This window comes from Triturus cristatus, chromosome 1_2 (assembly GCF_964204655.1).
Source record: "Triturus cristatus chromosome 1_2, aTriCri1.1, whole genome shotgun sequence".
NCBI lineage: Eukaryota > Metazoa > Chordata > Amphibia > Caudata > Salamandridae > Triturus > Triturus cristatus.
This window is the reverse complement of record NC_140580.1, coordinates 146,980,175-146,994,461: the sequence shown is the minus strand read 5'-3', so window position 1 is coordinate 146,994,461 and position 14,287 is coordinate 146,980,175. Positions and strand designations below refer to the sequence as shown.

Genomic DNA, 14,287 nt, shown 5'->3' with positions numbered 1-14,287 from the left:
GTACTCATTTCCCTCTTCAAACTTCTCTATATGCACACCTCTCCTCCGATCAATTCTTGTGGAACTGTTTCCTGCCAACTTCTCCATTATTCTTTACCTTAGTCTCGTTGACTCTGAGTCCTTGACCTCCTTTCTCCACATTCTTCAGCTCCTGCTCACCACCTTCTGTCTTATAGATCTGTCTCTTCCATCGGCTGCCTTCCCCTATTAATGCCCTGGTGGTGCCAGGCTAATGGCTTTCCCTGCCTTTTGGAAGGAAGGGGACTTTCTGTGCCTGACTTCCTGATTCGTTCTCCAGTTTGAAGAAGGGAGACCACCGTGATTAAGTGAGTTGCTTGTTAATTGCTGGTGTCTTAGGGACTCCCACCTTGCCACAACCTTCCTCTCATGTAGGACTTTTTCCCAAATTCACTCCAGAGTGGAACTGGTTTTCACACCTATTGTAAGATTTTTCTTCAGATCACGTAGAAAACACTCTTATGCACTGTACATAGATTCAGATTATACATTTCTGAAGATGTTTACATGTCTGTGCATACAGCCTCCTTTAGGATGGGGTAGAGTCTAGTGACGGGCTGTGCTTGGGTCACGCTTTAAGGATTATGTACTCATCTTGTTCATCGTATTTTAGTCTACATACTTTGTCATCCTGTTGTCTTCTGGTAATAGAGGAAACTTAATTTGAGTGTGCAAATAACGAGATGAGAAGCAAGCCACAATCCTACAGCAAAACACCCTGTTGTACATCATACTTCGGACGTTCAGGAAAACTTTTATTAAACTCCTGCTTTAGCATTTTAATCGAGCGTAATGTATTTGCAGGGTTAAGTTTATAGTTTTGGATGGTTCTATTTTTCTGGTTTGGGGGTATTTGCTTCTATGATCATTCTTTTCTTCTGAGAATGGGTATTATATTTCATGCTGATCTTGTTCTTGCTTGATGTCTTGTTCTCTCTCTTCTTCCTTCTCCTCCTTCCCAAGGGATACATGGTTAACTCCGGTATTCTTTTATTTTAATTGTGATGGTATTTGTAGACTTTGGTTCTAGCCACATGGGCTTATGCCACCACTTCGGAGTTATAGGCACTGGAAGACACCTACATAGTAATAACAGAGACGACGTCCGTAGTTAGGGATTACATATACAAAAGAGTTGCAAGTTTTCTGTAATATGAAGATACATCTGTTTACCTTGGTCACTGTTTGGGAGGGACTAGTTGGAGTGGGTGCAGAAGAACTAGGTTGAGGGGACAGGACTAAGAAAATTAGGTTCTTAAATTAATTATTGAAGTTCAGAAATGAGGGTGCCAGTTAGGGGTGGTGCTGAAGATCATTCCAGAAGGAGGGAGTCTTGCTTTTTGTTTGTGGGTCACTTTCAAGACTGGTCGGTTCATCATGCAAGTTGTAAAGGAATAGTCAGTGAAGGAGCTTCTTTGGGAGCTAGTCGAGGTTTTGTATATTAGAGGCTTGGTGCATGCTATACATACACTTAAGTCAGAAGTGTCCTGAAAGGTAGAGCTGGCACAGGTTTGTGCGTGTTGGTGTAATGTGGTAATATTTCCATGCTTCAGTGATCAGGTGAGCACTACACTGAATGTGACTTTGTGTGGTTTGTCAGGGACACCAGTCAGCTGGTCATGGGTCCCATCGTTACGAGAGGTGATGAGTGCTCGCGCCATTGGGTGAAAGGTGGGTTCACCGAGAAACACTGAGGCAAGTTAGCCTACATAAGAGACTGATTTGGTACCAAACTTGTTGAATTAGTATTTGCAAGACAGATATTGGTTCAGATAAAAGCCTAGTGTTAGGCCGGCAGAGGGCACCTGTTACTAAATGGAATTGAGAATGGAATGGGAACAGTTTTAGGTGATGTACCTTAACTGATTTATTACAGTGGGAACAGATCCTCGAGTTTCCCCATATCTTGTTAGGAGATGGCTACATACGTATGTATTGTCTTTTTTGTGAGTACTGAGGTGAACCATTTGAGGATGGCGGCAGTGACACCTCTGCATGTGAAGAGTATGTGAAATAACAATTCATAGTCAACTATGCCAAAGGCCACAAAAGATCATATGGGAGCAGAACCCTGAATTCCAAAATACAGAAACCCCAATATCAGATCACCCAGATTTCAACTCTGGTGGTTCCGCTCCATGGTTGATCTTCCATTACTGAACACTCTCCTCAACATGAGGCCCAACATTAATTTAGCAAAGTAATAGAATATGTAACTGGGATCACTCAATTATTGAGTTCTGGGTCGGGAGAAAGTTAAAGGGTTTTCAATCTCAAAAATCACGCAAGCCAGAAATATCAGTAAATTCCATGAAAACTCAAATCCAAAGTACACAATCAGAAAATGAGAAATATTCTAAATCCCAAGTGAACAGTAAAATCATAAGAGAATCAGACAGAGGGCCGGAGTGAGATCTCGGCAGATGGGTTACTCTCTCACAACGATGACGGATATCCCGTCTGCCGAAATATAAATGCCATAGAAATTTATATTTTTTTCTTCACAGGAGAGTATCTGACCCTCTTGCCCTGTATGAGCGGGTATTAGGAGGCACAAAAACGGTGACTGATAAATGCGGCTGAAAATAACTTGAAAGTGGTACAGTGGGAATCCATGAACAACAAACATGTGCTAAAATAGTATATACCAATGAATCATTGCATACATATTAATTCTCTGTGCAAATGTTTAAATGCATGTGTAGGAAAGTAGGATCTGCTACTTATGGTTACCCTGACTTTTTGCTTTATGTGATGCTGTTTTTGACTAGACTGACTGGGATCCTGCTAATCAGGACCCATTCTATTTGCTTTCTCCCTAAATTGGTAAGTTCAGTACATAGGTACATCCCAGATTGGATACTGGGGTACCCTTGTCAGTCTCTAGTATATGGTACCCATGTACCCAGGGCATAAGTACCACAGAGGTCTCCCATCTGAATCATGCATTATGACACCCATGAGAGGCCATGCAAAATTGAACTACAGACCAGCCATTGCAGCCTGTGTAAGTTGGTGCATGCACCACTTACAAAAGATATAGGTTCACTATAGCTAAGGGTCACTGCACTTAAAATCTATAAGTCACCTCTAAAGCAGGTCTTTACACTCCTGAGGGCAGGGTGCTTGGTTCTAAGTGAGAGGGTGCCCCTTCATGAGCAGGACACCCCTGCACCCTACGGAGTCCATTCTCCTGGGTTTCCAGTGAAGCAGCCATATACTATATAGAGGGGCACTGCGTAAGTACGCGATGATAATCTCGAAAACGGCTGCAAAGAATCCTGCTGTATACGCCACGGGCCTGTAAAAGATTGCACAGTGATCCCCTTCCCTAAGACGCAAGTACGAGGAGCACCTACCACGACATATAGACCATTGTCCATGCTGAAATTGGACTTTAAGATTTTAAGAGATTCTAGCGATGTGACTGCTCCCACATATGTAAACGCTAATGCACCCCAACCAGTTTGGATGTACACTACAATGCAATACCTCTCTGAATCTGTATATGCTAATGTATGCTTTCTCTTTGCAGGGTGAGGGTCATTTGGGAAAAGTAGCGGGCGCTACTAAGCACGGGTGGTGGCGTGGGGGAAGCGGAGGGGTCAATGAAAAAAATAAAAATAAACTCACTTGCCTGAATGCCACCGGGTGCTGCCACCTCTACTCCGTGTCCTCCACTCCGCAACAGGAAGATCCCAGCCTCCCAGAAGCCCCTGTCTAATCACAACGCTGCCCTAAGCAGCATTGTGATTGGTCTGAGCACCGTGGTTCGGCATTTAGACAGGGGCTTGGAGGCTTTTCATGTTCCTCACCTGGCTGTTATGCAGCCTGGTGGGGAAGTTGCGAAGTGCACAATGCTGTTTGACCAGCCCTCTTGGGTCAGTCAAACCAGTATGCACACTTTAGAGTGTGCTTTGCGCTCATCCCCTGCCCCCTGCACTGGCCAGCCGGCCCACCCACCCAGCCCTGCACCCAAGCAGGAAGGAAATCGAAAACGATAATAACATTAGTTATTTTTGTTTTCCTTTTTACACTGCTCACAGAGCAGTGAGGCAACGATCCTCCGCATAAGCAGAGGAGCCGCCACTGTATGGGCCTCATGTCAGTCGAACTGGAAAAGGCGTTCAACACAGTTACTAGTCGTACTTGGAACGGGTCATTATTAAAATGGGGTTAAAGTTGCCTGGGTGCGGTGGGTCCACCTGCTCTACACCAGTGGCATTGCGTCCATTAAGGGCGCTGGGGCGTTGCCCCACAAGCTGCCCACACCCGCAGCTCCCTCGGCGTCTCTGAAATTAAGTAAACGGACTCAGCTTACTACTTAAGTTCAGAGACGCCGAGGGAGAACTGTCTGACAATCATGTCAGTCAGCATGAACTCGGACCGCCCACCCCCTTCAGAGTCTGAAAGGGGTGGGCGGTCCGGCGTCATGCTGCTGAGTGACTGACATGCAGCAGACCAGAGGTGGCACAGAGCGCACGGCAGGCAGCAGTGCGCATGCTGGGTGAAGGTTGGCAAATTGTTCCGCCATGCCCAGTCATGCGCACTACTGTCTGCTGAGGCTGGCGCATGCCCATTAGGAGAGCGAGGGTTGAGCAAAGGCTCAAACATCGGTCTTCTAATGGACAGTCGGGCGGTGAGTCACCCTGCTCTAAGCCAATGCTGGCGCTGCTAGAGCAGCGTCAGTATTGGCTTAGAGGGGTTGCCAACCAGTGCTGTTCCTTAGAAGAGGCGCCAACGGGACCCGGCCGAGAAGCAGAGAGGCGCCGCGCGGACCTGGTCTGGTAAGCTTGTAATCTCCCCCCACCCCCGCGACCCCCTCCCCTTCCCTGCTAGTATTGCGAGTAGTGACTGACTGACACGACTACTGATAGCACCCTGGGGCAATAAAACTTAAGCAGGGGGCAGGTGCAGGCTATGTGCAGAGTTCATAAACTCACAGGAACATAACCCAGCAAAAAGACCACCGACCGAGGCCAGAGAGGAGAGACTGTCCGTTTGCTACCATGCTTTCCTGTAGCCACCACTGTAGGCAGAGTGGGGAAAGGAGGAACCGCTGTCCTATATTATTGTGTATCAGATGTTGCTGGTAATGTGTTAAGAAATGAGATAGACATATATGTAGTAGGTTGTTTCACTGTGTCCGACTTATTGAGGCTGCTTGGTGTCTTAGTTTTGGCCAATCTGATTGTCTTGGTTGGGATAACGGGCATGGGGGCTTCTGATGGTTCACTGCCTTTTTTAAATTAGGAATAGCAATTGATTGTTACATGTTATCTAATCGAGTCCAAAGTATAAACACAAAAACAATAGATTCAAATAGTCCCAAATGTTGTATCACATATTTTACTCTGAAATCTTGCTCTCAGATCCAGGGCACTCGATTTTTTATTTTCTTCTCTTAGTATTCCCATCAATTTCACTCTGCCCTTTTTACACAGTGAGGAATCAGAGGTTGTTTGAAACGCAGTCGTGCGAGGGGTGACCCCGCACTCATCGCAGGCCCTCACTGCGAAGGTCCAGCAACATGTGCGTCACCCCCTCTCCAACCTCCCCCTCCACTTCCCACTTCCCACAAACACACCCCACCATGACTGCGGGGCCTCCAACACAAGTGAATAGGGCCCCATGTATTCTTTTTCACTGAAATGTAAGTGGGGGCACGTGGTGCTGTCTCTGTAAATCTTTTGATAATTTAAACATAAAAAGGTTGTCTAACCCTTAAAAAAAATCTTGAAACTTCGTATTCACATGAGCATTTTTCAAATGTGCCCCGAAGAAATTACTGCATTCTTAACCGGCAAACCTGAATAGACCGTTAAATACCAGTTTTCTCCAAAGTCACAACCTGCGAGTACGTTCACAAGAAGCGCGTTATCTTAAAAGTAGCTCGGCTCGGCTGCTGGATAAACTTAGGTGCGACAAAATTATGTCAGTGCCAGTTGGTAATATGGACAGGGAGTTAAAGTAAAAGTGTAAGAGGAGAGAGAGAGGGAAAGGAAGAGTGGGAAGAAGTAGCCACGGATCAAGAAATGGAAAGGGCAGGAGCAAAGGGGAGTGCAAAGAGTGACAATGAAAGGAGGGGGACAGGGAGCGCAGAAGAGAGAGAGGTTCACAGAGAGGAGGGATGGACAGAGGGGAGTGCAATGAGTGACAATGAGAGGGGGTGACAGAGATGCAGATGAGGGAGATTTGCAGGGAGGGACAAAGGGAAGTGGAAAGAGGTACAGCAAGGAGAGTCACACGGATGGAGATAAAGAGCGTGTGATGAGGTTCACAAGGGCCAAATGAGAGTGGAAACAATGGCAATGAGAGGAGAGTGACAGAGATGAGGTCAGAGAGAGAGGTTCACAGAGAGGAGGGAAGGGCAAAAGGGAGTGGAAAGAGTGACAGCACGGTGAGGGTGACACGGATGGAGATGAAGAGCGTGAGATGAGATTCATAAGGGCTAAATGAGAGTGGAAAGAGTGGCAATGAGAGGAGAGTGACAGAGAGAGAGGTTCACAGAGAGGAGGGGGAGAGCAAAGGGGAGTGGAAAGAGTGACAGCAAGGAGGGAGTGAAAGGATGAACATGAAAGAGGGTGCAATTCAATCAGATCTGTATGGGGGAAAACAGGAGGTAGAAAGAGTGATGGGGGAGACCTAAAGGTGATGGGGAAGTGCAGAGGGCAGCTGAGGAGTGGGTGGCAGAGATGGTGAAGGGTGTGAGACACAAAGACACCGAAACACAGAAATGAGTGGGAGGCAGAAAAAGGAAGGTGGCAATTTTTGAACACAGAAAGAAACTCGACTTGCTGGGACAAGCACTCAGTATTTCCTCATCCTGCCCAGCGCGTCTCCTGGAAGCTCCCAGAAAGGGGAAGGTGTAACCAGGGGTGCTTGTGAGGTTGCACCGGGCCCAGTATGTCTGGCTGAGGGTTTTGTGTTTGTCACATTGTGAGTAAATCGAGTATTTCCTGTCTGCTTGCAGCTGCTGCGGCCTCTGTATACTTTTTTGTGTACAGGTCTTTTAGCCTAGACAAATGTTTGTGACTCGTGCTTTATGTGTGTACTTGATAGTGTTTGAGTGTGTGTTTGTACTTGTGTTGGGGTGAAGTTGATGGATATAAGGATGTTGTTACAGATCCTGTCATAACACTTTCGCAAGTGCTTTATCAACCTTCCTGCTTCCTCAAATTTGCTTGAAAATGCTCCATTTATCCACTCTTTTTTCAAAATTTTCTCAGGGAAAACCCTCCGAACCCTCTGTAGGTTTTTAGGGCTCGCTCGCTACGCTCGCTCGCCTCAGTGCAGTACCACGATAACTTTACGCCACACAACTTTCAAATGTCACCTGCCGCCACTGCTCTACACTGGCATGCCGCCAGGACGAGGACGGGTAGTTGTGTGTCCAGCTCCTATGGGGTTCTTTGAGGTACAAGGCAGGGATGCCAGTTGTCTCTGTCCTGTTTGTGCTTGCCATTGAACCCTTGGCGGTGTTATGCAGGGAAGGAGGTCGGGGTGAAGACATTGTCCTGGATGGGACTGAGGTTATTACTTCCCTGTATGCTGATGACTTGCTGTTATATGTGTCACATATGGAGAATGACGTCCCATACATTTACAATTGCTACAGGAGTTTGGCATGGTTTCAGTGCTGCAGGTAAATCTGGCAAAGTCCTGCATCTTCCCTGTGCCTGGGGCTGGCAAGAACTCAGTCTTCAGGACCGGTCATCTTGTGGGCCCCAACACCTTTCTCTATCTGGGGATACAAATTTACCACAAGCTAGAGGACATGCTGAGGATAATCTGAGCCCCATGCTGCGCTCAGTACCATGAATCTCAGAGTGCATGTTTGTATAGCATTTTGCGTTCATGACAAAATAAAGTAATTAGTGGTCTCAAGGAGTGAGATTCATGGTCCTGATGAAAGCCACATGGAAGGGTGGCAGAAACATGTAGACCAAGCGCAAGAAGTAAGGCATGGCCATTGAACCCCAGTCAACTTCCATCTTATCTTTCCCATATTTTAATCCTACGGGACGGTGGATTTATTAAAACAAGATTTCCTAATAGCCAGGTATTTAAAAAATATATATATATTTTTTTTATTTTTCAATTGAACAATTAGCACAATACAGTTCTTACATTGAGCATCTCCCATAATCAATCTCATGTAGTTTAAATACATGGTCGTCATAAACAAGGCTACCATCCCCCCCGTTTGATTAGTGTAGGCTTGTATTTGCCACTCGTGACATCGCGTGACAGCTGTATAGACTCTTTTGTGATCAGGGAACAACAATAGGTGAGCACCAAGGATGTTGTCTAAGGTGAAACTCTGTTGGGCCCGTTACAGGAATCCCCTGTGTCACTTACGTTATGGACTGTTGTGTGTCTCCTCCCGTGTCCAGCCGAAAGTGTCTTCTCCATGGGTCCCATATTTTATGGAATTGTTTTGGGCATCCCCTGCAACGATATGTGATTTGTTCCTCTGTCATATATATGTCCATTCCTCTCATCCATTCCTGTATAGTGGGTTTATCAGCCATCCCTGTCTCCTGGCAATATCCCTCTTGGTGACTACCAGCCCCAGAGAGGCAAAAATTAGCTGTGTTCTGGTGACGCCTACCTCACTCTGTATCCCTAGTATCACAAACCGTGGTTCCATCGGCAACGTCACTCCCAGGACCGTGCCTAGCAGCTCGACCACCTGCGCCCAGTATGCCTGAAGCTTGGGACACGCCCAGACAGTGTGGAAAAAGTCACTGTTTGCCGTGATGCAAGTCAGGCAGAGTGACGATTCTGCCGTTCCCATTTTGTGCAGTCTGTCCCTATTGTAATATATATGGTGTAGTATCTTGAACTGAATGAGCTGAAGTCTTGCTTTCATGGCAACCTCTCTGGGGTGCATCAACACCGCTTCCCAGTCTAAGTCCTCCATGGATCCCACCTCTCTCTCCCACCATGCCCGGAGCCTAACCAGCCCGTCCGGGATGTTGTTGTTGATAGTTTTATAGGTAAAGGAGACCGCCTTGTGAGTCAATTCCTCTTGCAGAAGCCGTCCCTCTAAGGGTGCGTACTCTGGGAGTTGCTCACTGGTGATATTCTCTTTCTGCCATGCATGACGTAGTTGCGCATATTTGAGAAATTGGGAGTTACTCATGTCATATTCTTTATTGAGTTTTGCCCATGTTTTAAGCTCCCCTTTTTTGACGATGTCCCCTATGGTGGAAATCCCCAGGAGATCCTATGGCTCAAACCCTGTGAGCTTATGCAGCTCCTTGAACCAAACCCCATCCCAGAGTGGTGTAGTCTTTGTGACCCGACCCGTCCAGCCCATGGTCTTTGTCGCCCTCCCCCAAGCAGTCACGGTCACTTGGGTCGCGGGCAGCAGGCGGGAGCCACCCTTTCCCCGTACAGATAATGTAGGTACATATGTGATTGCATTTATTCCCGCTCGAGGCGGTATGTGGGGTGTTCTCTGCTTTTATGTATCCATTTATTTATGGGCACCAGGTGGGATGCCCAGAAATAAGCCTCTATATTGGGGAGCACTATCCCCCCATTGTAAGGATTACGTTACAGTGTCTGGAGCACTATTCTGGGGTATCCCCTCTGCCACAGCAGTTGTCGAATTGTGCTATTTATTTCTGTAAAGGTGTCCTTGGATAGTGGATGGTATGAATCTTGAAGGGCGTAGAGCAGCTGGGGCAGGGTAATCATTTTAAAAATGGCCACCCGTCCAAGCAGGGTGAGGGGTAGGTCCCTCCATCTTTCCACATCTGCCTTAAACTTACTCAGGACTGACCCTATGCTCTCCTTCCTTCATACCCTCGGTTGCAGAGTCACAAAAATTCCCAGGTATTTGAATCCCTCCTGCGCTACTCGCAATTCTCCGGGTATGGGCCAGTCTGTTTGGGCAGTATTCGGACAGTAGAGCGTAGATTTATTCCAATTAATTTTGTAGCCCGAGTGGCATCCGTATTCAGTAATCATGGCAAACAGGGCCGGTATGGTCGTGGCAGGATTAGTGATGTACAGGAAGATTTCATCGGCATATAGAGAGACTTTTTCCTCTTCGGTGTCTGAGGGAGTACTGCGAAAGCCTCGGATGGAGGGGTGTATCCTTATGGCACAGGCCAGGGTCTCCAGGGTTAGGGCAAAAATGAGGGGTGAAAGGGGACAGCCTTGCCACGCACCCCTCTCAATGGGGAAGGGCACCGAGCACCTACCGTTGATGCGTACTGAGGCCACCAGTTGGTTATACAGGAGTGCCACCCAGCTGTGGTATTTCGGCCCAAACCCAAATTTCGTCAGAGTGGCATCGAGGAACAGCCAGTTTAAGCGTTGAACTCCTTTTCGGCATCCAGTGGTAAGAACACCTGCGGGCTTGTCTGATTCCTCACCTTCATGAGCCAGTTGTGGGTTCGTCTCAAGTTTAGGCAGGTAGACCTGCCTGGCATGAATCCTGACTGGTCTTCATTGACTAGGGCCGTAATCACTCCTAGGAGACCGCTCGCCAGGATTGTGGCCTAAATTTTTACTTCAAAATTAAGCAATGAAATAGGTCTGTAGGAGCCACACTGATTGCGGGGCTTGCCCTCTTTGTGTATGACCACAATAGTGGCCATCCTCAGGTCTGGAAGAAGGACACCCTCCTTGTGAGAGTCCATAAAAAGCCGAAGGAGGTGGGGACTCAGGATCTCCATGTACCACCTATAGAATTCCACCGGCAACCCATTGGTGCCGGGGGTTTTCCCAGGGCGGAGTTTCGCAACCGCCTCCTGGATTTCTGCTAAGGACAGGTCTGCCTCTAGGTCCTGGGCTTCCCCATCCCCTAATACTGGAGTGGGGATTGTCGGCAAGTAGTCCCTTATCTCATCCTGGGATGTGGGTGTTCTGGCCCGGTACAGATTCCTGTAATACTCTGCAGATGTGTCTGCCACCCCCTCATCTGTGGATTGATTGATGCCCTGGAGGTCAACCACTTACCTCACCCATCTGTCCTGGATCTCCAGCCTGCTAATCCAGGCTAGAAGCTTTCCGGCCTTGTCCCCCAACTCATAAAGGCGGTGTAAAGGCGGTGTAATGTCACTAAGTACTGTTTTTTGGCATTGTCAGTGGCCAGTTCCTTGTATTCTAGTCGCAAGGTGGTCAACCTACGAGCCACTTCGGGGTCTAATTTCTGGGCGACCTGTGCATCAAGCTCACATATTTTCTGTTCCAGCTCAACCAAATGTTTATCTTTCTCTTTTGTCTCCAAGGTTATACGGTTTTGGGCTCTATCCCACAATACGGTCTTTTATGCTTCCCAAACTGTCACCATGAAAAGGACCAAGTCCTTGTTTTACAGGAAGAAAACCACTGTATCGGCTTGAATCCCCTTTGCTATTTTGGTGTTGTGCAGGTCCCATGGGCTCAATCTCCATGTATGGACTCTGTCTCGGTCCCTCAGACCCATCTCTACCAAGAGCTGGGAGTGGCCAGAAAGGCCTCTAGCTGTGTATTCTGCCCTTACTACATCCTGCAGACCTTCTCAGTGATAAATATATTATCTGGTCTGGAGTGAGAGTCGTGGGCCATGGAATGAAATGAAAACTGCCTGGTCTGGGGGTGTATATCTCTCCATGCATCTGTCAGGCCCATTGTTGTGGAGAATCGTTTCAGAGGTGTGGATGGCGTGGATCTGTCTCCCTCCTCATACGGTCCATTGCTGGGTCCATAACATTGTTAAAGTCGCCACCCACTATGTGTAAGACAGAGGGTGTCTCTATCAAAATGTCAATTATCTTAGTCATGGTTGTAGTCTAGGTGGTGCATACATGCAAATCAGTGTGACCTCAGTCCTACCCCATAACCCTGTGATTACCACATACCTACCTAGGAGATCCTGCCAGAGGCGTGAGGTTTGGAAAGGAATGCTCTTCTTGATCAGGATGGCCACCCCCCTCGCCCCGGATGTAAATCCTGAGTGTATCAGGAACTTATAGGCCCCCGACCTATAAAACCACACTGCTTACCCTTAAGGTGTGTTTCTTGTAACATTGCGATGTCCGGGTGAAGCCTCTTAATGTGTTGCGATACTAGCCCCCTTTTGATCTTGTCTCCCAATCCATTAACGTTTCAGGTCATAACCATTAGATTGGGTGGCCGGGTCATGTCACGTCTGGCAGCGAAGTGCGTGTGCCACTGAGGTCTGGTAGTGGGGGAAGGTGAAGCTCCCTAATGTCCCCTAGCCTGTAGGAGTGTCTCGCAATGGCGGCCCTTGTGCTCAGTAAACTGATGTGCAAATAAACCCCAACTCTGTGGTTCCCCTCCCATTCCCCTACCCCATCTCCCTCCATCCCCCTCAGCCTTCTGCCCCCCCATTTTGGAAAATGACCCTTGGCAGGAGAGAGCAGGTCGGTCTGTCGTCTCCCCCACCCCCCACTGGAGTGAAGCAGCGAATAAAAGAGGGAAATGGCTGCTGGGCTTTGGTTTATAGACTGTAGTTGAGTTCTAATTCTGGAATTTTGAGTGTGGTTTGTGATATGGTCTAAACTGCTGCAGTTTGGAGTGGCAATAAAATGTTATGCATAATGCTAGTCTCCAGTCTTTACATGAAATCTGCAGCAACATGCGCCTATCAAAAGAGAAAGTTATTTACTTTCTGTAATGATATTTCGGTTTGATGCAAAGGGCCTCATTCATAGCTCGGTGGACGAATATCCTGTCTGTCTTACTACAAGTACCATAGGATATAATGTTCTTATAATAAGAGGGTGGAATATCTGTCACATTTATTACAGAGTAACCTGTCCTCCAGAGTCTACATCAGGCCCTTAATCTTCCTGCGGATTCCTCGCCAACCCTTCTCCTCTTCAGAGAACTAGTACAGAGATTGATTAATAAGATTCATGGGAATGAAAACATGATATGTGATGTACTTAGTGATATTGCTGATGGTCTCCTGATTTCTCTCCACACACCGGGTGAGAAAGAAGTACCAGAAAGTGATGCTAGTCTACCAGTTGCCACCTCCATAGTCCAATGTATTTACAATCCGTGAGTGGAGCCCTAGTTGAAGCAGCGAGGTGCAATCTGACGATAGCGGAGAGCTATGCTGGGGAAAAAGTTTCCAGAGACAGTCTAATGTCTCCAGGGTATTTAAAGGGGAGGAACCTAAGTGAAGATTACGTATCCCCCAGAAATATCATTACAGAATATAAATAATCTTTTCTTCAGCTAAGTAGCCTGCTTTTTCTTCGTAACCAACCTATTGATTATGTTTCTCTCAATTAAGATTGTCCATATTGTTTTTTCATTGGTCAGGCTTGCAGAGGAAGAGAATTTGATACAGGGATAGAAGCTGATGCCGCGTCTGCCAGTGACTCAGAGGAGGATGAAACAAGTCCTAAAAACAAGATTCCAGTTGAAGCTGATTTCTTGCTGGCTTATAGCACTGTGGAAGGTAATTACAATTTTACTCTGTGTAAAAATATACTTTAGATCCTTTTGAGTCAAGGGAGGTGTTTTATTATCTTTTCTTCTCTCCAAAGTGTCCCTTTTTGGTGGGATTGCAGCATATTAAAAAAGCATAACCTGCCATTAATCCATATAGAGTAGGGTCAGCCCTTACACCTCTCATGCTTAGTCTTACACAGCTCGACCATTAGCTGGCCATGCCGTGGGCCAAGCGTGGTGCCCTCAGAACCTGCTGTGGAAACCCTAAGGATGTGCACAGCAGGCTGTAGGCACAGTGCATCGGCCCCAGAGTCTGCAAAACCCTTTGTGCATGGCCAATGGCCAGGAGCAGTGGACTGCAGTTATTATGCAATAGGCCAAATGTAGTGAATTTGATTCTACACAGCAGTAGAATTTTAGGGCTGTGTCATGGTGGCTGAATAGCCTGCACTTCCATGCTGGTGCAAGTAGTGTCAATCCAGTGTCACTTAATATTGTCATCTCCGGCCACCCTCAAGCATTAAAATACCGTAGAGATGCGCAGCAACATGGATGGCTTGTCTGAGACATTTATTAAATATGTTCTATTGATCAAGCAGTTTAATTTACAGAAAATGTGTAAGGACTGACTAGACCAGTTGAACAAAATATTTGTAAACTATTTCGTTTTCTTTCCTTGAGAACTTTAAGCCTGATACTTTACACTTGAACACATCTGTCAGATCTGCCTTAATTTGTAGTTGAGTCTAAATATTATGAGCAAGCTGCTGGGCAACGCCTATAGGGGGAACTATAAGCTAAGTCCTGGGAAACCAAATACTATAGAAATTACATCTGTAAA

General features: G+C 46.9%; 1 protein-coding gene across 4 annotated transcripts in view; it reads left to right on the top strand.

Annotated features, from left to right (window-relative positions):
* LOC146866982 (caspase-7-like) overlaps nucleotides 1-14,287 on the top strand; it is a 182,255-nt gene that overhangs the window by 146,938 nt on the left and 21,030 nt on the right. For all 4 annotated transcript variants that reach the window (XM_085603353.1, XM_085603352.1, XM_085603350.1 and 1 more), the window contains one exon: nucleotides 13,315-13,453. In XM_085603353.1, coding sequence (XP_085459479.1) covers nucleotides 13,315-13,453 — 139 coding nt within the window. The remainder of the gene's footprint in view (nucleotides 1-13,314; nucleotides 13,454-14,287) is intronic.